Consider the following 27,689-nt stretch of genomic DNA (forward strand, 5'->3'; position numbering starts at 1 on the left):
GGTTCCGGGATCCGGGTCCAGCCTCGGTCCGAGGCCACGGGGTGCAGCTAGCGGGTGCATGTGGGGGCGTGCGGTGAGGAGGCGCTGCCCGCGGGGGCTGCGGCGCGGCCGGGAGGCGTTGCTGGCACTGCTGGCCCTGGCTGGGCTGGGCGCGCTGCTGCGGGCTCGAAGCAGGTCGGGGACGTTGGACCCGGGACCCCCGCGGACTCCTCTCCCCGGGCGTCACGAGCCAGTGCTGCCCAGGCCGCCGCTGCCCGCCGATGCTCTGGGAGCGCATGGGGAGGCGGTGCGGCTGCAGCTGCAGGGCGAGGAGCTGCGGCTGCAGGAGGAGAGCGTGCAGCAGCACCAGATCAACATCTATCTGAGCGACCGTATCTCGCTGCACCGCCGCCTGCCCGAGCGCTGGAACCCTCTGTGAGTAGTCGCGGAGCACTGGCGCGTGGGACGCAGCATCCTTCTCGGGAGGAGGTGGTGCAGAGCGGGGGTGGTGGTGGGGGGCGTATCTAGAGGGCGAAGAGGCGGGAAAGTTTAAAAAAAAATCAGAACGAACCTAAGAAAGTCAAACTGGTAACTGAGTGGTCCCTTGAATCAGACACCTCAAAGTTGTCTTTCTGTCGGGACAGGGTGAGATTCGAGTTAAGCACACAGAAGAGACCCCCTACTTCGTGCCTGTGAGGGCAGTTAGGACTGTGGGTGTGGCTGTGACTCCGGGGAGCTGACGGCGACTAGCACAGGGCTGACCCCATTCATTGGTGTGGGTGTGCTGTTGCCCAGGGATAGAGCAGAGCCATCGAGATGCCCAATGGCCGTGCCCGAGGCCGGGAGCCGCCTCCCTTTCTCTCTGGCTGTTGAAGTCCTAGCTTGGGGTGGAGGGCGGTGGGAAGAAGAGATTTGTGGGGAGGGCGCCTGTGACTCTTCAGTCCAGCCGAGCACACTCTTGTAGGTGGTGCAGGGCAGATCCTGTGTAGTCAGAGCCTAGTTCCTGTTGGAGCTGCTGGCTTTTCAACAGGTGAGAGACAAGGAAGCAAACACCCCGCAGCAGCTGCTGCTGCCACCTTTGACCCTGGGTCTCCCAGATGCCTCCACCCTTTAAATTTGTTAGAGAACTTTTAGTCCCCACTTGAGCTCGGTAGATTGCCTGGAAAACAGAACTCAGAAAGGGGTCCTGGTTAGAGCCACAGAGCCAGCCTGGTGTGATTATCAGGCGCTTGCCACCTTCTACTCCCCAGGCCTTGACAGTTCATTTTTTTTTTCCACTTTGGAAATGGACTCAGAGGGCATAGGCAACACTGAGCTGCGAGAGGATGAGATCAGCGGTCTGCTGTGCCCCTGCCCCCATCAGGGAGAGTTTAACAGACTTAACTGAATTTCTCTCACCTACTGCCATGGCTGTGCCCGAGGCCCTTTTCACTCTCTTTCTGAGTCAAAATTGCTGGGATTGGCAGGGATTCTCTACTCCTACCCAGTGCCTCAGGCAGCTTCAGCTCTTTGAAAGGGCAGGTCTTTTGCTCACTAGTTCTGCGGTCTCTGACAGTGGGATTCAGTCTTTAGTTGATTTGGCCTCAGTTTCCTCATTTGCCAACTAGGGAACTGATGAGGGTTAGTCTGTATACTCTGGGTGTCACCTGGGAGGGCCCTGTGCTGCTTACTTCCTCTTCCTCAACTGCCCTTCGTGTCATCTGCATTTGGCTGGAAAGTTATTCTTCTCAGGATCCAATTTCCTTTATGGTTAGGAGTTGTGAATATCTCTTTGAAACACTTTAGGTGACCTGTGGGGCTTACGGTTTCCTGTCTCCATGGTGATGCAGCTGCCTTGTGTCCTGCCGGGATTTGAGACTAGATCCTGCTGTGCCATTGACCCTGGAAATTAATCCAACCCAGCAGGATGGGCCTTGCCTCTGACTCGGGCAGCAGAGCCTGCCTCCTTAGTTTTGGCTGGCCTGAGAGAAAGGTGAACTGGAGCTGTGTATGTCTGGATCAGGACAGTCTTTGAGGCACAGCCTCCATATGGTTAGCAGTGCTGGGGCCTTGCAAGGGAGTCTCACTAATACTGCATAATAATAGTCTTACCCCTCCCCCACCCCCTTATTCTCAGGGAGCAGCTTCCAGATCCTAGTAGATGTCTGAATTCTCTCACGTGGTACCAAACCTTATGTATACTAAGCACTGTGATTCCGAGACAGTCCTGCAACAAGATGGCTGCTAAGTGACTACGGCTTGTTGGTGGTCAGTGTGAATACACTGGACAAGGAAGGGGATGAATGATTCATCTCATAGAAAGGGCAAGCTTTTATTACAGTATTTGAGGAGGTTTACAATCTTCCTTTTGTAACTGATTTGTTTCTGGAATTTTCCATTTGATACTTTGGGAATAAGATTGATTGAATAACCAAAGCTACAGAATGGGAACCCCCACACAGGATGGGGTCTCTGTAGTAGTTATGAGTCAATCTTGAGATTTGGGTTGAGAATTCAGATGGTATCCTGTGCTCACAGCATAGGGTCCCTCAGGAGTCCAGTTAATCAGCAGAGAGGTAACCAGGGTCCTTAACTGTCAAGGAGGGCGAGCCTGTAAGTTAACTTCCAGACAAACCAAAGAAAAGCCATGCAGCAGGTCACCCAGAAGGTCTGGGTAGATACGTTCTGTTTTCCTTTTTAGGTGGGAACAGTTATTTATCTGTTTTTATTATAAAAGCAAGATATGTGGGCTTCAGAAATTTTAAAATAAGAAAAGCAAAAACCCCAAACAGCTAAAAAAATGCCAACAAGAGAGCATTAAGGCAGGCATGGTGGTGCATGTCTGGGGCCAGATCAAGCAGAGCCACATAGCAAGACTCCAAAAGTAAAAGGAAAAAAAAATCAGCTTACAACCCCGGCAAAACTGTTATTAACATTTTGCTGTGTATCTGTCTAGACTTTTTCCAAGTATAGAAACAGACTTTGGAAAATATACACGAGATGTGTGGGTGAGAGAGAACATGAGCGTACACGCAAAGTCGAAAGTTTTTGCTGTCTTCACTTTGCCTTTTGCATACATGCCTGAGGACACACAGGACGGGTCAACCCAGAGACATCTGCTTTGGCCCTTGCTGGCAAGGGCAAGGTCTGGCACCGGGGTCCGATCAGTAAAGGGACTTTTGGGAAGTTGACTTTGCTTTCTTGAGATGCGGTGGAGGATCTGACAGTTGCGGGCACAGCTTTGTTTTGTTAGTTTAGTGCTGACTCGAGGAGGAAACAAGGCCCTTGGATAGCGGTCTAGTCAGCGAAGGTTCTGGATAGCAGCATAGTCAATTCATGGGTTCATGGTTCACAGGCCCTTCTCCAGTGCCTCTCATTTGATGCTAGTGAGGAGGGAGGATTTTACTTCTCGATAGCAGGCCCAAGTAGGGGGAGCCCATATAGTTGGGCTCTGCAGTCCTAGGGAATTCTCTCAGTGCCAGGGACCTTCTCTAGAACAATGAAATCAGAATTTCTGTGGCTCTGATGTGTGACCTGGCTGGAGCTGCTGACCTAGTTGTTTTGGACTGCTGGCTCAGAGGAATCATGGTATGATGGAAAGTAGAGGAAATAATTTATAATAACTGCGTTGAAACTAGCAAGGATTATGTCACAGGCCAAGAGTTGCTAACATTACACTAAAAAAAAAAAGTATTCATTAAATACAGTAATAAGATGATTGCTGTCTGCCACTCACATTCTGATCTAGGTATCAGGAAAGAAAGTGGAGTGACTGTGTTGTGGTGGTGTCCTCTGACCCATATCTGGTGATGTCATGTGTGCCAGCACCAGCCACACAGCTGTCTGCTGCTGGCTAGAGGAATGAGCTTTCTTGACCTTTTTGTGACCTTGACTGCTGGGGCTAGGTGTGTGTTTAGGCTCAGAGATCAGGACTTGGGATGTCAGAGGGTCTCAGAATAACTCCTCATAGTTGTCCACAAGACAGAAAGTGCCCTGCTGAGCTTGCAGGAGGAAGCTTGTGGGACTTCTCTTTTGTAGAGAGAGAGCTTATCTGCTCTTGCAACATTAACTTTCTGAAGCATCCCATATCAAGTGGATATTAAACTAGTATTTCTTCTGCTTTCCAAAAAGGATTGCAAAGCATAGAATGTTTTTTTAATCTTTGTCAGACCAAGCTTGTGGCCTTTAGCCAGTGACTCAGATCCACAGAACCTCCTTAGAGCCACAGAACCTCCTCAGAGCCACAGAACCTCCTCAGATCCACAGAACTTCCTCAGATCCACAGAACCTCCTCAGAGCCACAGAACCTCCTCAGAGCCACAGAACCTCCTCAGTTCCACAGAGCCTCCTCAGAGCCACAGAACCTCCTCAGAGCCACAGAACCTCCTCAGTTCCACAGAACCTCCTCAGAGCCACAGAACCTTCACAACACCTCCTCAGATCCACAGAACCTCCTCTGATCCACAGAACCTCCTCAGAGCCACAGAACCTTCTCAGATCCACAGAACCTCCTCAGCTTTGGATCCATTTTCCTGCCCCTTTTTTCCCCCACTCATTTTGGACCTATATGCTTTAGGCATATCACTAAATAGCTGTGAAGGTACAGTATGCTCAAGGCACCTTATAAAAAGGAAGCATTTAGTTTGGGCCTTGCTTTCAGTTTCAGAGGGTGAGACCATGACTGTCATGGCAGGGAGTGTGGTGGCAGGCAGGCAGGCATGGCACTGGAGCAGTAGCTGAGACCTCATATCTGAAAATTGGAGGGAGGGAGGTTGACTGACTTTTAAGCGGATATTTCTATCATTTATATTTATTGTGCACATTAATACTGATACTTTGGATTTGATTATGCCATTTATGTTATAAGTCATATTTGTTATATTCTTGTCTTTTGTTACTTGCTCATTTGGTTTTGTTTTACAACACAGGGCTTCTCTGTATCTCAGGCTGCCCTGGAACTCACCATCATCCCCCTGCCTTGGCCTCTAAAGTACTGGGATTACAGGTGTGACACACCATGCCTGGCTTGTTGCAATATTTTTGTTTTGTTGTTTTTTGAGACAGGGCCTCACTGTATAGGTCCAGCTGGCCTGGAACATTCTATATGACTGATGATGGCTTTGAACCCCTGATCCCCATGCCTCTACTTCTCCAGTGTTTGGATTGTAGGCCAGCACTCATGGTGTTGTGTCCTGACTCAGCCTCTTCCTGTCTCAGGCCACTGACATGAATACAGTGATGTTGGTCTAAGAGTCCCTCATCTTGGACTTCCTTATGGTTTGTTTTGAAGGATGGATCAACACAAAATGTCACAATTTAAATAACAATGGCCATTCATTATTTTATGTTTCTTTGATCAGGAGTTTAGGAATACCATAGATGGGTGGGTCTGGATCAGAGTCTCAGAAAGTCTCAGCCAACATGATGCCTGCATCTTGGTCATCTGAACCCATTATGGGGCAGGAGACTGTGACCCCTAGCGCACTTACCTGTTCACAGCCTCCCCCATGGGGCTGCTCGAATAGTCTCAGGAAGTGGCAGCTGCCTTTCCTGTGCCCCATTACACTGTAATATGGAGAAAATGTCACCCACCACCACCTTCTTTTTCCTCTTCCTTTTCTTCCTCCTCCCTTCCTCTTCCTCCACTTCCCTGCTTCTTCTTCTTCATGTCTTCTCTTCTTGTATGGTAGTTTGAAATATACTATTTTTGCTTTCTTCTTTGATGTTATTCCTTCTGAGGCTGGATTGAATTCTTACCTTGAATATCGATCAGACTCCTGTGTGTGGCTTACTAGAGTTTCCTGATGCTGGTACTGTTGTGCCCATGAATTACAGCCTGGGGTCTGAAGGTATCGCTCCTGCCTGGCTGCATGACAGCGGGATGTCCCTGCTGCCACAGCTCAATTTTCCTTGAGTGCCTTGGGATGCAGCTGGGATGAGACTGTGGAACTGGCTGAGGAGAGAAGCTCCCTGCCCCACACAGAGTCTCTCAAGAGGCCATTTGTGATTCCAGAGAAGCCATTACAGTGGTACTAGAGCCAGGCCATGGCCACGGAGCCTCAGGGCTCACTGCAGAAGTGGTTGTGACATTTATCCTGGGAAAATGTCCTACAGGGCCCTGGGAAGGAGCAAGGGAAGATCACTGTTTGGTGGGAAGGAGTGCCATATAGGATGCCTCCTATTGGATACGAGGAATGAGCCAGGAGCTCCCGAGAAGACCATTGGTTATAGACATCCGGTGTGTTCCCAGCCCTGTGCTCTGTGAGCTGAGCATACCGTTTGACATCACTGAACCTCAGCTTTAAAACCAAACCCGTGAAGCTGACGCGGGGTACATGCTTTTATTATTAATTGTATGTTTGTGTGTATGTGCTGGCAGGCCCAGAGATGTTGAATCCCCTGGAGTTAGAGTTACAGGAGTTGTGAGCCTTCTATTATGGGTACTGGGAATCAAACTGGGTCATCTGCAAGAGCAAATAGCACCCTTAACCACAGAACTAACTCCCTCTCCAGCCCAGGAAGTGATTTCAGAGGTAAAGATTAAATACTGGATTTTATGTGAGTGGAGTCCCATGCTGACATCTCTAAAATGAATCTGTTCTGTACAATTCAGTTGGCAACTTTTCCCTTTCTGGTTCCTGAAACTTTGTCAGCCGCCTGCTTAGCTTTGATGGATGACTACAGAGCAGAGAGCTAGGGTAGCCCCAAAAGACATTCCATTTCTAAAGCGTGGCAGAAACAGATACGTTAAGGAACAAATCTTTATTTTAGAGATACATGTTCAAGAAACTGTGGGTGCTGCGCTATGCAGGGGTTTCTTTACAAACAGTCTGAGATGAGGACGGTGGGGGCGGGGTGGGTAATAAACATGGGTTGAGGTCTCGTGTGTGTGAACTCTTGATGGTGGACAGTCAGCATGGGTTGAGGTCTCGTGTGTGTGAACTCTTGATGGTGGACAGTCAGCATGGGTTGAGGTCTCCTATGTGTGAACTCTTGATGGTGAACAGTCAGCATGGGTTGGGGTCTCGTGTGTGTGAACTCCTGGGTGGACAGTCAGCATGGGTTGGGGTCTCGTGTGTGATAACTCCTGGGTGGACAGTCAGTGGAAGTTTCTGGTCCTCCTGCCTCCTGTTTGAAAAACTTCAAAGTAAAATAAAATGGAAAACGTGCCAGGGGTAAGTTAAGTCACACATGTGCTTTGAGGGGCTAGGTTTCTAACCACCTGGTTTGGTTTGGCTTTTCTGAGTCAGGGTCTCACGTATCCCAGGCGGCGAAGATGACCTTGAACTTCTGATCTGCCTCTCTTTATGTCCCAAGACGATACGTGTACATCGCCAGTCCTGGTTTATGTGGTACTGGGGTCAAACCCAGGGGTTTATGCATGTTAGACAATCACTAAACTTCATGGGGAATGTCACCTCTGCAGAGAGCCCACTACCTCACTAATTCTATCTATGGCCACTTCCGTCTCGCTCCTCTGTGGTTCTTGTCCACTACCCTTCCTGACTTCCTCTGTTACATAGGTCATTTTTGTCATGATTGATTTGCTTCCCTGATTACTGTCCCCCGGAAGGTAAGCTCTAGGGATAAAAGCCCTTGCCTACTTGGCACATGGCAGGCAATCAGGAAATACTTGGTGACTGACTGAGGTGGGCCACCGAAGCATTGCTAGTTAGTGGGCAGCTGTGGGTTGTGCTCCTCTGTGTAGCTCTGTGTCTCTCGAGTCTCACCTGTCTTTCGAGGCCCTCTCTTGGAGGCCAGGAGACTGGCTGCTCTTCGGTGCTTATCTTCTTGTGGTGTAGCCAGCTCATCCCGTGGCATGGTCCCAGAGTCTGAAATCTGGTGGCTCTGCTATCATCTCGTTTTGCCATCAGCACTTCCTGCTGACAATTTCTAGGCATTGCCCCATAGTGAGCGCCACAGCCCTGAGGTGATTCTGAGGATAGATTGTTGTATCGACCAGGAGCCTTCAGTGCACAGTGACACAAACTCCTGACCAAGCCAGGAGATCATTGACTCCCAGGAGCCTTAGTCAGGGCCCCACCTCGATGGTTAGACAGGCTCAGTTTCACCCCCAGAAGCTGTCCCTTACTATAGACGCCATGTATCTAGTTTGTGTGCTCGGCTTCCAACCTTTGTGAGGTGTAGTGACTTTTGCATGCTGGGGAAGGTGGGCACAGTTCCTGGGTGACAGGAATCGTGTGACCTGCACCTGTTGAAATGGAGGAGCCCCCGTGCTGGAGCTCCGTGTGGCCGCCATCTCTCCAGGACAGACATTTTCCTTCTTAGAGGAGATCAGGGCTGAGCTGCTTTTGGAAAGCATAGGGGGTTTTCCAAGAAGAGAAGGGAGGAGGAAGCAGAAACTGCCAGGAGGAGGGAACAGTCTGAGCCGAGCCGGATTGGAATGGGGTGGACAGATAGGATAGCCAAGACCCGAGTGAGTGACAGGCTCTCTCCCTTGGATTCTGTCTAGTTTGTGTGTTGTCCAAGTCTTGACATTGCTTTACGGTTTGAAACCAGTATCCCATAAGCAGGCGTTATGGTTACACCTTCTCTTGAGCATCTTCTGGAGCTCAGTGAGAGATCTTTTAGTAGATTATTTCCCAGGGGAAGCCTAAAGACTATGGTCTGTGTCCCTATCGTCACTCCATCCCCAGTGCTATACGCTCGGGCTTTTCTGCTGTTGAAGTTACATTCTGTTTACAGGTGCAGAGAGGTGAAATACGATTATGATAACCTGCCCAAGACTTCTGTTGTCATAGCATTTTATAATGAAGCCTGGTCCACACTCCTTCGGACAGTTTACAGTGTTCTTGAGACCTCCCCTGACATCCTGCTGGAGGAGGTCATTCTGGTAGATGACTACAGCGACAGAGGTAAGCCCTGTGTCAGGGGCTAGGGGGAGAGGGAGAGGGAAGAGGGACTAGGTGTGCTCAGTGATAATTTGAGGCATACTCTAGGGTCAGCTATTGGCCAGCAGGGAGAGGAGGCTGTACGTGGAGAGCCTTGGAGGTCACCATAAGGTATTAAGATTTCAGGAGTCTGGTAGGAGCCACCTAGAGAGCTTCAGAGGGACAGGTGGGTCGTCAAGAGGTCAGTGTGCTCTATGAGGAATGGCCAAGGGCAGGGGCAAGGCTGGGCAGGGATGGGAATGGGGGAGGGGAGGGCAAACACAGGGCTGCCTTGGCTTAGCTGTGACTAGTATATCCATGGAGTGACCCTCGCCAGTAGATTTTGGGTGACTGGCTAAAGTTGAGACTGTTGGGCTTAACTGAGGAGAAGTGTCAGGAATGAAGCAACAGAGATCACTGAGTGTCATTGCAGTTTAAATGTAACTGTGTCATTGTCCTGAGCTATCACACACTCGGCAGCTGCTACCTGTGGGCTGTGTAACAGCCGGGCTGTGCTCGGACCTACAGGTGCTGGGCTGTTCTCACAGACAGAAATTCACCTGGGGTGACAGGAGTTTGGTGTAATAGGTCAAGATGATGTCTGGACTTGTCCCCTCCTAACACATGTCTCCCCTCTGGGGGATTCTGCAGCTCCAGTCTGCCTGGCCTGGCCTAGCACCTCACACCCCACCATTCTGGTCTGCCAGAAAAGTTAAAAGGATGCTGCAAGAGACTTACCCTTTTTCTAGACGTTCCCAACCTTCTTCCGTCAGGCAGAACGTCAGACCATAGCCGCACCCAGCTGCAAGGGGAATTAGAAATTAATCTTGCACAGCTGTTAAAAACAGTGAATTTATGAAATTCTTAGACAGATGGATGGATCTGGAGAATATCATTCTGAGTGAGGTAGCCCAATCACAAAAGAACACACGTGATATGCACTCACTGATAAGTGGATATTAGCCCAGAAGCTCAGAATACCCAAAATACAATCTGCAAAACACATGAAACTCAAGAAGAAGGAAGATCAAAGTGTGGATACTTTGATCCTTCTTAAAGGGGGAACAAAAGGAAGGAGTTACAAAGTTTAGAGCAGAGACTGAAGGAACGACCATCCAGAGACTGCCCCACTTGGTGGATCCATCCCATAAACAACCACCAAACCCAAACACTATGGCAGATGCCAACAAGAGTTTGCTGACAGGAGCCTAATATAGCTGTCTTCGAGAGGCTCTGCCAGTGCTTGGCAAATACAGAAGTGGATGCTCACAGTCATCTATTGGATGGAGCACAGGGTCCCCAATGAAGGAGCTAGAAAAAGTACCCAGGGAGCTGAAGGGGTCTGAAGCCCCGTAGGAGGAACAACAATATGAACCAACCAGTACCCCCAGAGCTCCCTGGGACTAAACCGCCAATCAAAGAAAACACATGGTGGGACTTGTGGCTCCAGCTGCATAAGTAGCAGAGGATGGCCTAGTTAGTCATCAATGGGAGGAGAGGCCCTTGGTCCTGTGAAGCTTCTATGCCCCAGTATAGGGGAATGTCAGGGCCAGGAAGTGGGAGTGGGTGGGTTAGGGAGCAGGGAGAAGGGGAAGGAGATAGGGGATTTTTCGGAGAGGAAAGTAGGAAAGGGGATAACATTTGAAATGTAAATAAAGAAAATATCTAATAAAAAGTAGCAGAAAGAAAGAAAGAAAGAAAGAAAGAAAGAAAGAAAGAAAGAAAGAAAGAAAGGAAGGAAGGAAGGAAGGAAAGAAGGAAGAGAGAATTACAGTCTTTATTCTGTTGACTGTGAGCTCAGCTAGAATCCCTGGCAGGGAGGAGACGGAGAACAAGCAAGGGCTGGAGTTTGATGTTGAGCACAGCCTGGGGCCCCTGAACTCCAGGTAGAGGATCCCTGGGTCTGAGGCAAGCTCTACCCTGGTCTGGCCACACCATCATGGTACCTTGGGAAGTCACTCCTATTCTCTGAGCTGCAGGTTCTGCCCTGAGAATACATTTATCCACTCCTCTGTCAGAGAATTACATGGAAAAATAAATGAGGTCACATGCAGCCCGCTCATACGTCTCACTGAGGGCTTGGACCCCACGCCTACCCAGGGACTCCACAGCTTTGAGCTCTGGCATTAATGAGTTCAGTCTCCATAAAGGGGTAATCATAAGTCCTACAGTATAGGATTGCTCACAGTGAGGACTACGTGAGATGAGGCTAGGGATGCATGTTAGTGCCTTGAAAATACTTATGCCTCGTTAAATGATAACTTCTGTTTGTATGAAATGGTGTCAGATTTGTAAACTTAGCTCTTGTCTACCATACCAACACTGATCACCAACCAAATGGACTGACATCAACATCAGAACCAAAAATCAAATACCAGATTGCTTATATTATCTGGTGGGAATTAGACAGTTCTTGAGCAGACAGAAGTGCAGTCCCTCACAGTGGGGAGTGTTGAGCTGCTACTGACCTTCCTGTGGTGGCCACATAGAGAGCAAGGGAGGAGCCACGAGGCCTGGGATGCCATTGGCATGGCAGCTCCACTTGCCTTCTCTTTGCTTACCAGAACTGATTGTGGGGTAGGGGGTAGGGAGTTGAGGGTCGACTCCTCAGCCTAGGGAACAGCACAGGCACACCCCACATCAGTTACGGCAAACCCACATGTGTCTCAGGGTGCACACACCACACTGAGGTCAACTGTCATGGCGTGGCTTGTAAAGTCACCTTCTTCATCTGTGCTGTCAGCTCACGGGCAGTCATTTAGAGCTTAAACAGAAAACCAGTGAGGAATGTTAGTGTGTTAAGCACGTCTAGAGAGGACATAGAACATTCACTAATGGATGAGAACTTTGGGTGGCGAGGGAAACGCTCTCTCTTCCCTTTCTTTGGCTCAAGTGGGTTCCCATCATCCTCCCCTGACCCTCTAGTCAGAGTGTGACTCCTTGTCCTGGAATTAGGAGACTGGAGGCTAGTTGTTGCCTGTCATCTTCATGCGTAACCTCTTCTGCAGACCGAGATGTGCACATCCCCTGACAAGCTGTGGTAGCTGCTACCCTATAAAGTGCTGATTCCAAACAAGGAAAATGTCTGCTACCATAATTACTGTTTTAATAAAAACTATGTCTTAGGCAGCTTTCTGTCACTATCGCAATACCTGATGCAGGCCGCTCAGAAGGGAGAAGGGGTTTCTTTGGCTTACAGTTTGGGGAATTCCGTTTCTCATCTTCAGCATGCTATAGTGGAAGGCGTTGGTGGGAAGTTATACTTCCCAGCCTGGGGCTGGGGGCAGAGGGGGTGACAGGAGTCCTGTGTCCCCCCTGGAGTGCACTCTCACAGCAGCCTCAGGGCCTCCCCATAGGCTCCGCCTCCAAAAGGTTCCACCAGCTCCCAACTTCACCATCCTGGTGAGGAAGCTTTAGTCACAGTGCGTCCACAGAGGCAAGGGACCATATTCAGTTGGTTTCAGCTTTTATGTGCACAAGTCAACCTCTGAGGGACTTTTAAATAAAGGTTTATTTGGTGGCTGGAGAGTGGGCTCAGTGGTTAATAGCGGTCACTTGCTGTTCTACCAGAGGACCTGGGTTTGGTTCCCAGCACCTATCTGATGGTTCACAATGGTCTGTCACTACAGTTCCAGGGGATCTGATACCCTATTTTGGCCTCTGCAGGCACCTAACAGGCAAATGATGCATGAATCTACAGGTAGGCCAAACATCCATGCACACATAACATTAAAAATCAGCCACAAGTGTGCGTGTATGTGTGTGCATGCATCATATGTATTTGGTGCCCTTGGAGGCCAGAAGAGAGTGCTGGAACCCCTGGAAATGGAGTTATAGACTGTTAGGGACAGCCTGATGTGGGTACTGGGAACCTGGATCCCGTCCTCAGGAAGGGGACCTCAGATTTTTAACAACTGAGCCCTCTCTGCAGTCCCTTATGAAATACTTTTTAGCATCGGGCAGACACTGGATGGTGGGGGCTGGGATGTTTGCTCTGCCAAAGATGTGGGACAATGACCACTGTTCTGTTTGTGTCCACAGAGCACCTGAAGGAGCGCTTGGCCAACGAGCTGTCACAGCTCCCCAAGGTGCGCCTGATCCGTGCTAGCAGGAGAGAGGGCCTAGTGCGAGCCCGGCTACTGGGAGCCTCTGCGGCCAGGGGCGAAGTGCTGACCTTCCTAGACTGTCACTGTGAATGTCATGAGGGGTGGCTGGAGCCTCTGCTGCAGAGGTGTGTGAGACCCCATGGGGGTGGAAGCAAGGACAGATTTACCTTGGCTGCTGAGGGGGTTGGGGTGTCAGCCCACATCTGGTACCCTTCAGCAGGATCTCTGTGATGGTGCAATGGTAAATGAAGTGGTGTGTGAAAGGTGCTTAGAACTGGCAGCTTGTTGGGAACTGCTACAGTGCCAGCTTCTTATAGCAGAGCCATGGAGTATCATCAACCCCAGGCTTACAAAGTTGTTGCAGACGAACTCTTCATGGGGATGTGCATTTGCATGTGTGTTTCAAGCACGGCTCACTTAGCCATGGATACTGGAGTTACTCAGCATTCATTAAGTACAACACTTGGGGTCCTTGAAACTCAGACCCTAAAAGAGGTAGGGAGGTGTGTGTGTGTGTGTATTTACAAGTATGTGCATATAGTACTAGAGGTTGAACTAAGAGCTTTATATATTTGAAGCATATCCCTAGAGCCTGCAATTTAAAAAAATATTAATTTCTTTAAATATCAGAACTAAAAAATGCAAGTATACATGAGCAGAAAGAACCTAGCCTGTATTTTTACCTTTATGCTAGTTTAGTTGTAAAGTATACTTTTTAAAAATAAAACACACACACACACACACACACACACACACACACGTCTTCAAGGCTGTTCCCTGTCATCCCCAGCCTCTTACCTAGCTGTCTACACTGTAGGTCTGGCTGTGGTCCTCTGTGTCTCCCTCTCCCAGGCTTCCCAATTGTCTACTATAGAAGGCAGAAGTTAGCTAGCAAGCCAGGAGTTCCCCCAGATGGAGCTCTGTTTAGGATCCCCACTGTAGGCAGACAAAAGGTCAGAGCTGTCATTAGTGACGGCCTCGGGGTTTCTCTAGAGCTGAGCTGGAGGCTGAGGTTCAGATCTATATAGTGTGCTATCTAGAGTCTGGCCAACCGGCTCCCCTGTCTCTCCCACAACGTGCAAGCAGATGGCTACCCTTGGGGCCAGTGTGAAGTCTGTGGATGCCAACCTACCCCCTGAGCTGGTGAGCTAACAGAATATCAGAGTGGCAGACTCTTAGACTATCAGCGCAGCTCCTCCCTGTGAGCAAGGCCATTCTGCAGATCCATTGAAAATACCCAGAGGATGTTTGTATCTGACTCTTAGAGTTTCACTGAGCTTCTAGATGGGTTCAAAGCTCACTAGGACTTTGGCACACATTGGAATGAGACCCATAGGGCTGCAGGCTGTGCCTGATAGTCTTAGCTGTATCCTGGCCCTTTCCCTCCAGGGGCCTCTGGAAATAGACGTCTGGGTCGTCATGTCAAAGACTGTTCTTGGTGTGCTGCAGGCGGAGGATGCTGAGTAATGCACGATGTGCTCTTAATTCTGGAAACTTCCCCATGCATACATCTACCCCCAAGGCAGAGCCCTGCACCCGAGTATTAGTGTGGCATTTCCTCAGGTTCCTCTTTGTCTAAAGTTGGGCTCTCTGTGGTTCCCACCAAAGACCTGCAGCCAAGCAGACCTGTCCTTAGTCTGCTCCACCTTTCTAACCAACAGTCCCTCAGTTTGTTTGAAGAGGTGGGTGTTGACAGATGCACTGTCTGCTCCGGCATGGCCTTTGCCAGTCCCACCTCAGCTGGCATCTGCTGTCTCTCTGACTTTGTTCTGTTGGTCTAGGACAGGAGCGGCTCCAGTCTACCTCTCTGTTTCATGTGTCCTCTATGCCGAGATTGGAAGGTCTTACTTACATTTGAGATAGCTTCCCTCCCTGCTGTAACCCAAAGAAATGAGTTCCCAAGGGGAAGTTCCCTTTCAATTCATTTTCTCCCATGTGTCAAAGGTAATGATGTCACGCTGATGGACAGTTGGTCTTGGAGAGTGTTTGTGGATAGCAAAGCCAGCATGTGTGCAGGCTGATGATGTGTACACACACAAGTTAAGACGTTTTAGTTCACTGCATTGTTCACAGTAACAGGGAAAGAAAAGCGGTGGTTCCAGGTTTTCATCCACTGAGCTTACAGACATGCCCTTGGGAATCTTCATTTTAGTCCTGTGAGGACACATCTCCATCTTGTTATCATAGAGGCAATAGATTTTGAGACATCAGGTGACTTGGCTGATACAGTATAGCAAATAAAGAGCAATGTTCAAATCCTTAAAGATGAGAGTCTAACTATGAGCCTGACCTCAGGCTACCTCTTCCTCCTCCTCCTTCTCCTCTTCCTTTTTATTTTTGACATAGTTCCTCTATCTAGCTGTCCTGGAATTCACCATGTAGACCAGGCTGGCTTCATACTCTCCAAAGAACCATCTTGTCTTCCTAGTGCTGAGATTAAAGGCATTTACTACCATGCCTGGTACATCTTCTGGTCTTAAAATAAATTTTTTTTATCAAAAAAATTAATTGCATCACATTTAGAGATAGAGCAAGCATGCATGGGTACCTCACACTGCATGTGTGGAAGTCAGAGGACACTTTGGAGGAGTCAGTCTCTCTTCCCACCAGGTGGGTCCCAGGGATTGAACTCGGGTCATTAGTCTTGGCCATAGGCTCCTTTATCCACCAAGCCATCCCAGAGATAGTTGTTTCTTGATGAAGCGTTTTGCACTCCTGAGAACTTGAGCATGTGTGATATTCACACGCCTTGATTCTTTGAAAGAGATTCAGATTTAGCCAGAATGCCCGAGGACGGGAAGAGAGGAGATGGAATTGTGGGATGTTCCCATTTCAGTTCCTCTCCACCTTCTCCCATGCTCCATGGTGGCCCCCAACATAACCCAGACCCCCGAATAAGGGAGGTGGGTCTTCTCACCCAGGAGTGGTCCTGCTGCCCCCCTGCGAGGTCTGGAGCAGACAGATGAGATGGATGTGTTGGGTATTTACAGGATCCACGAGAAGGAGTCCGCAGTGGTGTGCCCTGTTATCGATGTGATTGACTGGAACACCTTTGAGTACCTGGGCAACTCGGGAGAGCCCCAGATTGGCGGCTTTGACTGGCGGCTGGTATTCACGTGGCACGTGGTTCCCCAGCGGGAGCGGCAGTTGATGCGGTCTCCTATAGATGTTATCAGGTCAGGTTAGCCTTCCTGGCCACTCATCTCAGAGCCTGTCCTATGGGAGGGATGGCTTCCATTCTCTACATCGGTGCTTCCCCAGAGCATTTATCTTATCAAATATCTTTGCTACACAGATAGACTTTATATTGGTATCTTTCAGCTAATTAATTAAAAATTTTAATAGGGAGAAGCATGCATAAGCTAAAATTTGCACTTTTCCCTGATTGAGCTGAAGGTGGAATCCTGGGCATCACACTTGCCAGGCAAGTGCTGGCTCCCCAGCCTCTGATCTCTAAACTTCTAACAGCACTGGGGTTTTCCTGCTCAGGCCATTGTTCATGTCAGGGGGTGTGGCCATGCTCCTTCTTCCCAGACCTCGCCTCCTCAGGAAGCTTGGATCTTCCCTCCCCTCCCTCACAGGGCTCTGGGTAGCCTTTGTCACACATGGAAGACTTGGCTGTTCAGCTCATCTGAACTTCAAAGCGAGGGCTGTGGGGTGTATCTGTGGGCCTCCAGGCTCTGCCTGGTGTAAGGCACAGAGGGAGCGTGAGCTCAGGTGTGCTTGTGGATGGATGAATACATGAAAGCCACTCAGCTTCGTGGATCAGAGACTCGGGGGCGGGGGTGGCAGGGTGAGGGTTGCTCAGCCGTTCATGAGGGCTTTGTGTCTCTTGCATTGAAATATAGGTACTACTTTTTTCTAGGTCTCCAACTATGGCTGGGGGCCTGTTTGCTGTGAGTAAGAGATATTTTGATTATCTGGGGTCTTACGATACAGGAATGGAAGTCTGGGGAGGAGAAAACCTTGAGTTCTCCTTTAGGGTGAGTAGTCTTGTTTGGACTCATTCTGTGTTCTAATTTCTCATATTCTCTCTCTCTCTCTCTCTCTCACACACACACACACACACACACACACATCTCTCCCTCCCCCCCTGTGCTGCCCCCCCTCTTCAGCCTTGGAGGCATATCCAATTAACCTGAAAGACATTGACAAGCACATCTTAGCAACATGCTTGATGTCTTAGTCAGCTATTTTGGGAGATGTACTTTTACATTTCTGCCAGACTTGTGCTGGAAACAGCACAGCAAGTCTTCTAGCGTCTCTCTCTCTCTCTCTCTCTCTCTCTCTCTCTCTCTCTCTCTCTCTTGCAATTGAGGCTAGGAGTGGCCATGACTTGCCCATGCTCACTCAGAACGGGTACCAGAGCCAGAGTCCTGGGCCCACCTCTTGGAGCTGCTTTCTGACCTCTGTGCTCAGCTTAGGAGGCGGCTCCTGCATGTAGCACAGCTGATAACTGTGGGGCGCTGTCTTTTAAACAGGCATGTTCACAGGTTCACTGTACAAAGTCAGACACAATTGATTGAGTCTGTGGTCTGAAGCTTGCCCTCTGCCGCAGGCCTGGCTGCTGCCCTGGAAGCCCCTCTTGCAGAGCCTTAGTGTCTCAGCCATCTCCTCGTCAGCAGAATCTTAACGTGTTTCAGAATCAAAACCAATATTTTTAGCAATGTTTTCTGTTGTCCTACCCTCTTGAAAACAGTTAGCTAAGAAGAATTTGGCCTCCTCCCTACCACACAGTGTTCACACCCTACATTATAAACACCAGATGCTAGGCTCCTTCAAGAATGCCTTTGGGAAAACGAGGCCCCAAGTGACCTGAGTTTTGGGTGTGATTCTAACAGTTTTTCTGCCTCTTCCCTAGGTGTCAGGACGCTCTGCCTCTTCTAGAAGCTTCCTCTCTACCTTTCAAACCTCTCTTCTTCCTTGCTGCTCTCTTCTCTTCTGTGGTGTCAGGTAATGAAGGCACATCCGACCCGCCGAGGAAGTGGGTTGCTGGCGTGGTCTCTAGGGCCCACGCCAGTCAAGTGCATGAGCTGTAGCCTGGGCCTTGAGGTTCTTAGCTTCTGTGTCTTGCCTGTCTCAGGGCTGCTTTCTCATTCTCTCCCTTTGTGCCAGGTGCATGCCAGTTAGTGGCTTCTGTCCCTGGGGAGGGTGAGCGCCTTGGAGGGTGCCACCTCCAGACTGCACTCCCTGTGGACCGGCAGCCATCCCTTGCTCACTGTGTGACCTCCCCTCTCCACGTCCATTGCAGATCTGGCAGTGTGGTGGCACACTGGAAACGCACCCGTGCTCCCACGTGGGCCACGTCTTCCCTAAGCAAGCTCCCTATTCCCGTAGCAAGGCCCTGGCCAACAGTGTCCGAGCTGCAGAAGTGTGGATGGATGAATTTAAAGAACTCTACTACCACCGGAATCCCCAGGCCCGCCTGGTGAGTGAGAAAACCTCTTCTTCCATTTATGGGTAGGAATACCCAGTCAGTTCTCACAATCCACAGAACCATGTTTTATAAAAGCTGCTACAAATACTGAATTAGTGATTTTCATGCCATTGCTTCTAGCAATATTAGGTTCCTGTGAGGCTCAGACACAATAGTTTTGCCAGCTAGTTGGGAGTGTTAGGCGTATCAGGACATACCATTCATGTGTTCTGTTTGAGGACTCTTGATTGATTGATTGATTGATTGATTGTTGGTTCATCAACACTGTTTGCTTAGCCAAGGGCACTGGAACCCATGTCTGAACAGCTCTTACCTACAGGTATTTTCTTTGCAAGGCACATCACAATCTCACAGAGAAAACACCTTTAGATAAGAGCTGTTAGGTATTTTTCTCTTGTGTTTATTTATTTGTGTGTGTGTGTTTATGCTTAGGCATACGCATGCTGTGGCACATGTGTTGTGGTCAGAGGACAACTCTAGGGGAATTGCTTCTCTCTTACTACCACGTAGGTTCCAGGAATCAAACTCATGTTGTCAGACTTTGTGGCAAGTGCCTTTAACAGCTGAGCCATATTGTTGGCCCTGCGTCACTTTCTTACATTTAGGAATGCAAGAAGCACTGACTGGTAGTCACTTTAGATGGCTGTGTCTTAGTTATGGTTTACTGCTGTGAACAGACACCATGACCCAGGCAAGTCTTATACAGGACAGCATTTAATTGGGGCTGGCTTACAGGTTCAGAGGTTCAGTCCACTTTCATCAAGGCGGGAACATGGCAGTGTCCAGACAGACGTAGGGTTGGAGGAGGTGGTAATTCTACCTCTTGTTCCAAAGGCAGCTAGGAGAAGACTTACTTCCAAGAATCTAGGAGGAAGGTCTCAAAGTCCACCTCCACAGTGACATACTTCCTCTAACAAGGCCACACCTACTCCAACAAGGTCATACCTGCAAATAGTGCCACTCCCTGGGCCAAGCAAATTCAAACCACCACAGCTGATAAAGTCAGAAACACGGTGTGAAATCCAAGGCCCCAATAGATTGTGGAAAAGACACTTTTACAGTGTGAATGCAACTCAGAAAGGCATTGGCCTTGTTAGACCTTCCTGGGAGCATGCGTGTTGAACGATTTGAAGGGATTATTTGTGGATGTCCATGACAGTGCGACTCAACACGGAGGTAAAGAGCTAGAGAGCAGCCAGGTCTGGCTGCGCCGGTATGTCCAGTCTGGGTTGTGTGGCGTCATCTGTTGGCACTGCCAGTCTTGGCTGTGCTGACACATTTAGTCTGGGTTGTATGGTGTCATCTGTTGGCACTGGTGCAGGGGTCTTGGCTTTCCTCTTGAGCCCATGTGCTCGGGTTGGGAGTTAAGCACAGATTATTGTCTGAAGTTCCTGCTCAGAGCACACCTGACTTCTTAGCTGGCAGTCTCTTGTGCCCTTCATCCTGCACTCCCTGGAATGGTTCACAAACCTACAGCCTTATTCTTCCACAGCTATATCCCTGCACCCATGGAATCCAGCCACCCATTGAGCTGAGCCCATATTCCATGTGATGAATGAGACCCTATGAGAGCAAGTTAGTATCTCTCTTCAGGACCATACCTCAGGGGCTGCTTGTGCCTCAGAGCCTCATTCTGTCCCTGCCTTAGAGACCTATGGATCTGCCCCACCCCTGCTCCTGTCACAAGGCTTTGGGTCCATGGCCTCTAAACAGCCATCTCTGTAGGTCAGAAGCCAGCTCTGCATATCTAAGGGCCACTTGCTGGCACAGGAGGTCGTTAAGACATCTGCCCTGGCCCTTGATGGAAAATTCTCCCAAGGCCCTGCAGGGTAGCTACCAAATTCTCATCTTATAGCTTTGAAGTCTGACACACAAGGAGACAGGGGAGGAATGGGAGGAGGGGGAGGGGGAGGGGGAAGAAGAGGAGGAGGGAAGGAGACTGAGAAACTAAAGGAACCTCCCTAAGGCCTGGTAGCTCAGGGGAGGCGGTAGCAGGCCTGGGGCCTGCATGCCAGGGGGCTTTTCTCAGTTCAGCTGAACCCAGGAGCCAACAACCTGATCTGCTGCAAGGCCCTGTATCTTAGAGGCTCCCCATCATCTGCCTCCGCTTTTTCTGTCTTGCCTAGAGCAACAGACTAAAATACCTGCTCCTCACTGCCAACCAGCCTGGAACTCTCAGCTGCTATTCTCAAAGTGTACCCCTCTCCCCAGAACAAACATGTCAGTAGGTGTTGAATGCAACTGTATGCTCAATGCTAAGGTGGGCTTTGGTTAAAGCGGTGGGCACTGTGACTCGTTAAAGAAAGGACTTGTGGGACCAGTGAGATGGCTCGTGAAGGGACTTGCCACCAAGTCCGAAGACCTGACTTCAGTCCTGAGGACCCACATGATGGAAGGAGCAAACCGAGTATCACAACTTGTCGTCTGGTTTCCATATGTGCATGCAGGCTGACACAAAACAAATGAAAGGTTATTAGAGGGAAGTACTGGGGATGTCGTAGACATTATTTAATCCGGACCTGGGGTTTCTACCCTGCCTTGTCAGTTCCTGGATAAAAGACACAACTTTTATTATTTATAGTAAGCTTCAAACAGCACAAGAGCTGGGCAGGTCTCTACCCTTCTATGCTATCAGAATCTACTCTCCTATCTGAAACCCGAGTTATCACTTACTGTGTCTCCTCTAGGCTCCAGTTGCCCAGCCCTTAAGCCCATGCTTTATTGACTCCTAACTCATGGTGTCTTTCTTCATCACCCTTCACAGTCTTCTCATGATGGTTCTCTTCAGACCCCAGACCCGGAATCCTAAACCCCACCTATGTCTCTTCTGCCCAGCTGTTGGCTGTCAGCATCTTTATTTACCAATCAGAAATAATTTGGAGGCAAGGTCATATAGGGTCTACGTACGGACCCTGGTCTTGAGGGCCCGCACTTGGCATTGCAATAGATGTGACATCCAGATGTTTATATGTTGCCGTTCCTTGGTGTCCCTCACCAGTCTTCAGCAGGAAAACAAATTAGAGCAAGGACAGTCATATCTCAGACCTTGCTGTTGTTCTTGTGTGAACATTTGCTGTGCTACCTGGTGGCAGGCTTTATTTCATTACTCAAAAGCTCTTGGGAGAATGCAGGACAGTGGTGGCAATCGCCTTTAATCCCAGCACTTGGGAGGCAGAGGCAGGCGGATTTCTGAGTTCGAGGACAGCTTGGTCTATAGGGTGAGTTCTAGGACAGCCAGGACTACACAGAGAAACTCTGTCTCAAAAAACCAAAAAAAAAANAGAGGCAGGCGGATTTCTGAGTTCGAGGACAGCTTGGTCTATAGGGTGAGTTCTAGGACAGCCAGGACTACACAGAGAAACTCTGTCTCAAAAAAAAAAAAAAAAAAAAAAAAAAAAAAAAAAAACAAACCAAACCAAAACAAAACCAAAACAACGCTCTTGGAGGGCAACGGGGGTGCCTGTAAAGTCAAACACTTGCTCGCTGCAGTCTTGAGCTCATATTAGTGAGTCAAATGTTCAGCATATGTTTGTACTTCACTATACTGAACATGCCGGTCACTTATAGTAAATGATATCTAGGCCACTTGCCTGTGTTTGAGAGTGAATATTCATATATCAATAATAAGAAGGGTACAGCCGTAAGCCATCCCATTCCTCTGGTTAGACATAAGAACAGCCTGTGGCTAGAGTCCACCAGGGTGCATGGGTCCAGGATATTGATGTGGGGGCTCCTAGGCTCTGTCTGCAGGTGCCTTGTCTCCTGACCCCATAGCTCTGCCAGTGTGACAGTCTCTTCTGCTTATTGCCTTTGATGTGACTGTCCCCACTCTAATGTGTTATTCTGTTGAAGACTGACATGTGACACCCTCCTCCCCAAAAGGGCAATAAGTATCTGGTCCCTTCACACTGCTGTCCCCCTGTTCTTCCTCTTAAAAATAAATCTCATTTCACTTGTTTTATGTGACTGTGAAGGTGCCAGTGGTGCACATATGGAGGACAGGGGACAATTTGAATATTCTGTGCCCAGCACCCAGCTCAGTAAGAGTGTGGCTTGTACATTAGCTAGTGATTTCATCGAGAACAGCTGTGGATAGGCAGCCTGTAGGGACTCAGCGTTCTGTTGTTTTCTCAGGAACCCTTTGGGGACGTGACAGAGAGGAAGAAGCTTCGGGCCAAGCTCCAGTGTAAAGACTTCAAGTGGTTCTTAGATACAGTGTACCCAGAGTTGCACGTGCCGGAGGACAGGCCTGGCTTCTTTGGGATGGTAAGTGGTGGGTCATGGTGGAGTGGATGTTTGCCTTAGGTCTGAACAACAGTCCTGGGGAGGAATTCCCCATTTGTGAGCACCCCAGACCTCCCCCGTTTTCACCCCTCTGGTCTGATCATGTATGTACCGTCCTTTCCTCTCCCCTTGGGCGTCTGGGCCCTGGGTCCGCAAGGTCAGGACTGGAAGGCACCTGGAAATTGTCAGGGGTGAGCTACTGTTTGTTGTTTAATTAACTGGGATGTCTTGCTGCATGTGGAGATCCGAGAACAGTTCTCAGGAGTGGCTTCTCTTCTGTCACTCTGGGACCCGGGGACCAAGTTCCAGTCATTAGACCTGTGTGGACATGCATGCACCCATTGAACATCTCACCAGTCAGTTAATTGTGGGGCATGGGCATATGTGGGGTTTCTGTGTCTTAGTTTCTGCCAGTATTTTCAGATTACTTTAATCTTAATGGCCTGGCCAGTTAGTGATTTGTGGCCCTTAGAAACAACACAAGCAATAGCAGAGGCAGAAGACTCCCTTCCAGTCATCCAGAATATGTAGAGAAAAAAAAAGAGGCCAAACAAGGCGAGAGTCTTGATTTTGCTAGGAGCTGAACCATCTCCCTATGGGCTAACTGTTGCCTATCTGAGATGCTGCTGTCCCATTTTGGATAACTACAAAGCCAGGGTTTAGTGTTAAATTATGTTTTCAAGGTGAAAGTGTTCAAATGTACCGAAGCACCGGGAATAGTGTAATGAGTCCTGTGTCTGTAGTCAACATTCTCTTCCTCTTGCTTCCTCTTCCCTGTCCTGCCTCGGTGCTTTTGGCTATTGGTGTCCTGTGATTTCCTTCTGTACACTCAAGTGGGCACAACCTGCCACGTAACCACGAAGCCTGCCACATTTTCACTAAGCCTGCCACGTAACCATGAAGCCTGCCACGTAACCACGAAGCCTCGCTCCTGTTCACTCTGCCACTCAGCGCACACTCCTCCATTTCTCAGGTTGCTCTGTGGGTGGTTGCAGATTCTAGTGGGGATCCACACACTGTGTCGGGCTGTTGCAGCTTGCTTTGGAAGACTCCTTTAGTCTGAGCCACACCTCCTCATTTTCTCTGCCATGACTGCTTTTACCCCAGCCTGGTTGTGTGCGTACTGTTTCACTCGTGGCACTGTCGGTAAGCTGTACCTCTCTCCTCCGTGTTTCCTAATCGTGGAAGTGAGGCCACACCCAAGATTGTGCTAGGGCAGCAAGAAGGCTGTGACCGAGCAGTTAGAGGTGCAAGCTTTTAGGCCAGGTTTGTTGTCTTAAAGTTTGGCCATGTTCCCATCTGTTGTTAGCATAAGAAAACATTATAGTGACTGGAAAGAGCTGGACAAAGCGACAGGGCTCCTCTCTCATTGTGTTCTCCCCGCTGAACCTGTGTGGAGTCCTTTTGGTGTGTGGAAATCTAGACTGAGGTGCCACCTCTGTGTCTTGTTTAGCTCCAGAACAGAGGACTAAGAGGGTACTGCCTTGACTACAATCCTCCCAATGAAAACCATGTTGAAGGCCACCAGGTCCTTCTGTACCTCTGCCACGGGATGGGTCAGAACCAGGTAGGTCTGGGCCTTGATGGGGAGGGGCAAGCTTTGTTGCTCTTCTTTTAAAACACTTTTTAAAAAATATGTATTTATTTGCCTGTGTATGTGTGTGTGTATATACCTACTCTGTGTGTGTGTGGTGTGTGTGTGTGTGTGTGTGTAAGTCAGAATGGCGGGGGTCAGTTCTCTCTTCCCTCCATGTGGATCCCAGGGACAGGACTCAGGTGAGGTCGTCAGAGCCTTTACCCCTCTCACTAGCCCTCTGCATGAGTATCACTCAGTGGCAGAGCACTAGCCTAGCATGTGGGATTCACGGTGTCTGTTACTTTGGATGTGGCATGACAGAAAAAAAAAATCCAGGAGTAGGGTCTTATCTAGGTTTAAATAAGAGGTCAACTTAGTACCTCAAGATACCTGGAACCGTACTACAGGGTCATGGCAGTGGTGGTGTGGGGTAGGGGTGGTGCTCTAACCCACCCTCACTTATTTCCCGTAGAGAAGTGGTTCTCAGCCTTCCTAATGCTGTGACCTTTCAATACAGTTCCTCATGTTGTGGTGAGCTCCAGCCATATTATTATTATCATTGCTACTTTATAACTATGATTTTGCTACTGTGATGTGAATGTCTGATATGCAGGTTGAGAAATTACCACCCTAGATAAACTTGTGCAGGGCGTCTTCCTCCATATCACAAGGTAAGCTGACATATGTTGGTTGTTAAACTGTTGTTAGTTTTTCGAGTATACGACCCGGAAAGAAATACGCTATAACACCCGCCAGCCCGAAGCCTGCATCACCGTGGAGGACGGGAAGGATACCCTTGTCATGGATCTCTGCCGAGAGACCGTCCCAGAGAACCAGGAGTTCATCCTACAGGAGGTCAGTGAATGCAGCTTTCGGTGCCATCTGCCCACTGTGCGACTGTGCGGAAGCCAGGTGTACTCTAGCCTGGTCCCGGTGGTTCTCAGACACTGGAAACTTCACTTTGACCCTGGGGGAATGACTGTGAGTCTATGGCTTCTGGTGACAGTGAGGCTTTCTTCTTTTTCAGTCTTTTACATTATGAGCTGACAGTGAGGGTTTCTTCTTTTTCAGTCTTTTACATTATGAGCTGCTGTGGGTTGTAATAGAAAGTAGAGTTGACACTAATGTGTGGGGGTGAGGTGGGTATACGAGTGTCGTAAGTGACCCAAGTGCCAGAACATGAGGTTAGACCCAGGCATGACCCACCCTTCTTCTCTGAGCATCATTTCACCTTGCTCTGAAACAGGCTTGATAACAGCAGCCTTGCTCTGCTCCAGGAAGGACTTAGAGATTCCCGGGACTTCCTGTGGAAGCTGTGAGGGCCTGTAGAGAACTCATGGCTGTTTGGGATGGGACCAAAGAGGCAGCCTGGGATAGAGCTGGCTTTCCATATACTGTTGATTGACCCATTTGTGAGCAGTCCGAAATCCCATTCAAAGTTGAAATATATTTTCCTGTAGAGAAATAGAATAATAAGCAGTGGAGTTTGCAGGCTCCCTGGAAGAGCTGCGGTGTTAACCCTGTGGTGTTAACCTGTTTGACAGAAGAAAGTAAGATCTGGATATGGTAGCACACTCCTATGATCCCAGCACTCAGGAGGCTGAGGCAGGAGGATTGTGAGTTCCAGGCTAGCAAGACCTGTCTTAAAATACAATAGTTTAGGAAAAATAATCCACACAGTCCACAATCTGTTGTCCTCTTCCTTTTGCATTTTTCTTCTACCCCACCCCCACCCCCAGAGAACTATAGTACAATCTAGAAACAAGATTGGTCACATGCTGCGTTAAGAATTCCACTGTAAGGCTGGCGGGATGGCTCAGTGGGTAACATGCTTGGCACACAGGCATGAAGACTGGAGTTCAGACTTTCAGCACCCCCACCCCCCGGAAAAGCCCTGACAGGTCACCTGGGAGGCAGTACTTAGGAAACAGGGATTCCCAGGACAGGCTGGCTAGTTAAATTGATGAGCTTTAGAGTCAGAAAAGGCCCTGTCTCAAGTAAAGAAGGTGGAGGTGTGATACCTTGTCATCTTCTGGTCTCTGCATACACATACATGAATGTGTAGACGCCTATGTGTGTGAACGTGCATAGCCCCCACACAAACAAAGATTTTACCTTAAAGTTCACTGGTCACTTTGGAGACGTGGGTTTGTGTAGAAGGCTGGCCAGAGAGATGCTGTAGCGAGCCCCTTACTTTTAGCTTCCTCAGGGGGAAACTTGGAGAGCCATGGAAGGGTGAGGGTTAACAGCATCTAGCAGTTAGCAAAGCCTCTCCCTCGGAACCAGGAGCCTATGCACTGTCACTTTTGGCTGCTGGCCCCTTGTTATGTTTCTTACACTACAGAGGAGAGAGGGGCAAGATACACAGCAAAGAGAGGCTCTCCATGCCCACAGCAAGTATTGAGGAAGCAAGCTGGCTGTCAAAGACTGCCATGACCTGGGATGTGAGACTGTGACCAGGCTGAGAACAGGTGACCTGGGGACTCAGGTCCCTCACCTGGATATGCTGCCACCAAGTTAGAATGTCACGTGATGCTGTTAATCGGCTCAGGAGAAGGAAGTCATGGTTGGAGTTAGGTGATGGAAAGACATGAGGGAGGTGTATGTACATAAAGGATCTCGGCTGTGACTTCACTGAAGGAGGGGCGTGGTGAAGAGCTAGAGGCTCCCTCCCATCCTCTTGAGTAGCCAGCAGGTGGCGCTGTTTTGCATTGCTGACATTTACGAAATGCTAAAAGTCACTCCTTGGGGTCTTCAAAATCTGCCTTAAGGGAAACGTGGCTTTTCTGAGGAATCACTAAAATCATTTTGAACATACAATGTTTTCATTTGTAGGATGGCACTTTAGTTCACAAGCACAGCAGGAAATGTGTGGAGGCCACAGAGAAGGTGTCAGACGACGGCTTTGCACCATACTTACGGGACTGTACCAACTCAGATAACCAGAGGTGGTTCTTCAAGGAGCGCATGGCGTAGTGCATCGCCTTGCCAAGGAAGACGCCCGCCACGGCTGTGGACTGTGTGCCCAATGAGATGGACAACGTACACGGTTGTCATTCGTGAATGTGCTGGGTGTCACAAGAGTGTGAATAAGCTTTGTACAGATTTTGAAAACTTTAAAAATGTCTCCTGGCATCCTGCTTTCTGAGGGCAAAGATGTTGCCTTTGGAAAGGATATTTTCCTATCCAGATGTGCATTTTACAATGGTGCCTTTTATTCTCATTAGCAAAAAAAGGTAAATACTTTATTTTGATACATACAAAGCATCCTGGGTGTTTGTAGCACACTTTACACAAACTGTTAGTACCTCAAATGAATGTTGAGTTAGAGTTCTCTCAGGGGGATGAGGTGGACACTGGAAATACTGTTTTGATTTCTTCAGGTGTGAGTGGGGTGAGATAGTCTAGATTCATACAATAAAGAATGCTTTTGCTTA

General features: G+C 49.0%; 1 protein-coding gene across 1 annotated transcript; it reads left to right on the forward strand.

Annotated features, from left to right (window-relative positions):
• Nucleotides 1–27,689, forward strand: Galnt12 (polypeptide N-acetylgalactosaminyltransferase 12). The gene is made up of 10 exons (XM_021160646.2): nt 1–414; nt 8,665–8,834; nt 12,891–13,080; nt 15,946–16,131; nt 16,821–16,938; nt 18,207–18,383; nt 22,527–22,658; nt 24,130–24,243; nt 24,961–25,107; nt 27,088–27,689. The coding sequence occupies exons 1-10, from the start codon at nt 59–61 to the stop codon at nt 27,226–27,228; spliced, it is 1,731 nt and encodes a 576-aa protein (XP_021016305.1). The 5' UTR covers nt 1–58; the 3' UTR covers nt 27,229–27,689.

This window comes from Mus caroli, chromosome 4 (assembly GCF_900094665.2).
Source record: "Mus caroli chromosome 4, CAROLI_EIJ_v1.1, whole genome shotgun sequence".
In the NCBI taxonomy this organism is placed as follows: domain Eukaryota; kingdom Metazoa; phylum Chordata; class Mammalia; order Rodentia; family Muridae; genus Mus; species Mus caroli.

Excerpts from the sequence above, each read along its gene's own strand:
- Galnt12 (XM_021160646.2), top strand. The coding sequence starts at position 59 with ATGTGGGGGCGTGCGGTGAGGAGGCGCTGCCCGCGGGGGCTGCGGCGC. Across the intron at positions 16,132-16,820 it reads TCTCCTATAGATGTTATCAG|GTCTCCAACTATGGCTGGGG; the intron begins GTCAGGTTAGCC and ends ACTTTTTTCTAG. Across the intron at positions 25,108-27,087 it reads AGGAGTTCATCCTACAGGAG|GATGGCACTTTAGTTCACAA; the intron begins GTCAGTGAATGC and ends TTTCATTTGTAG.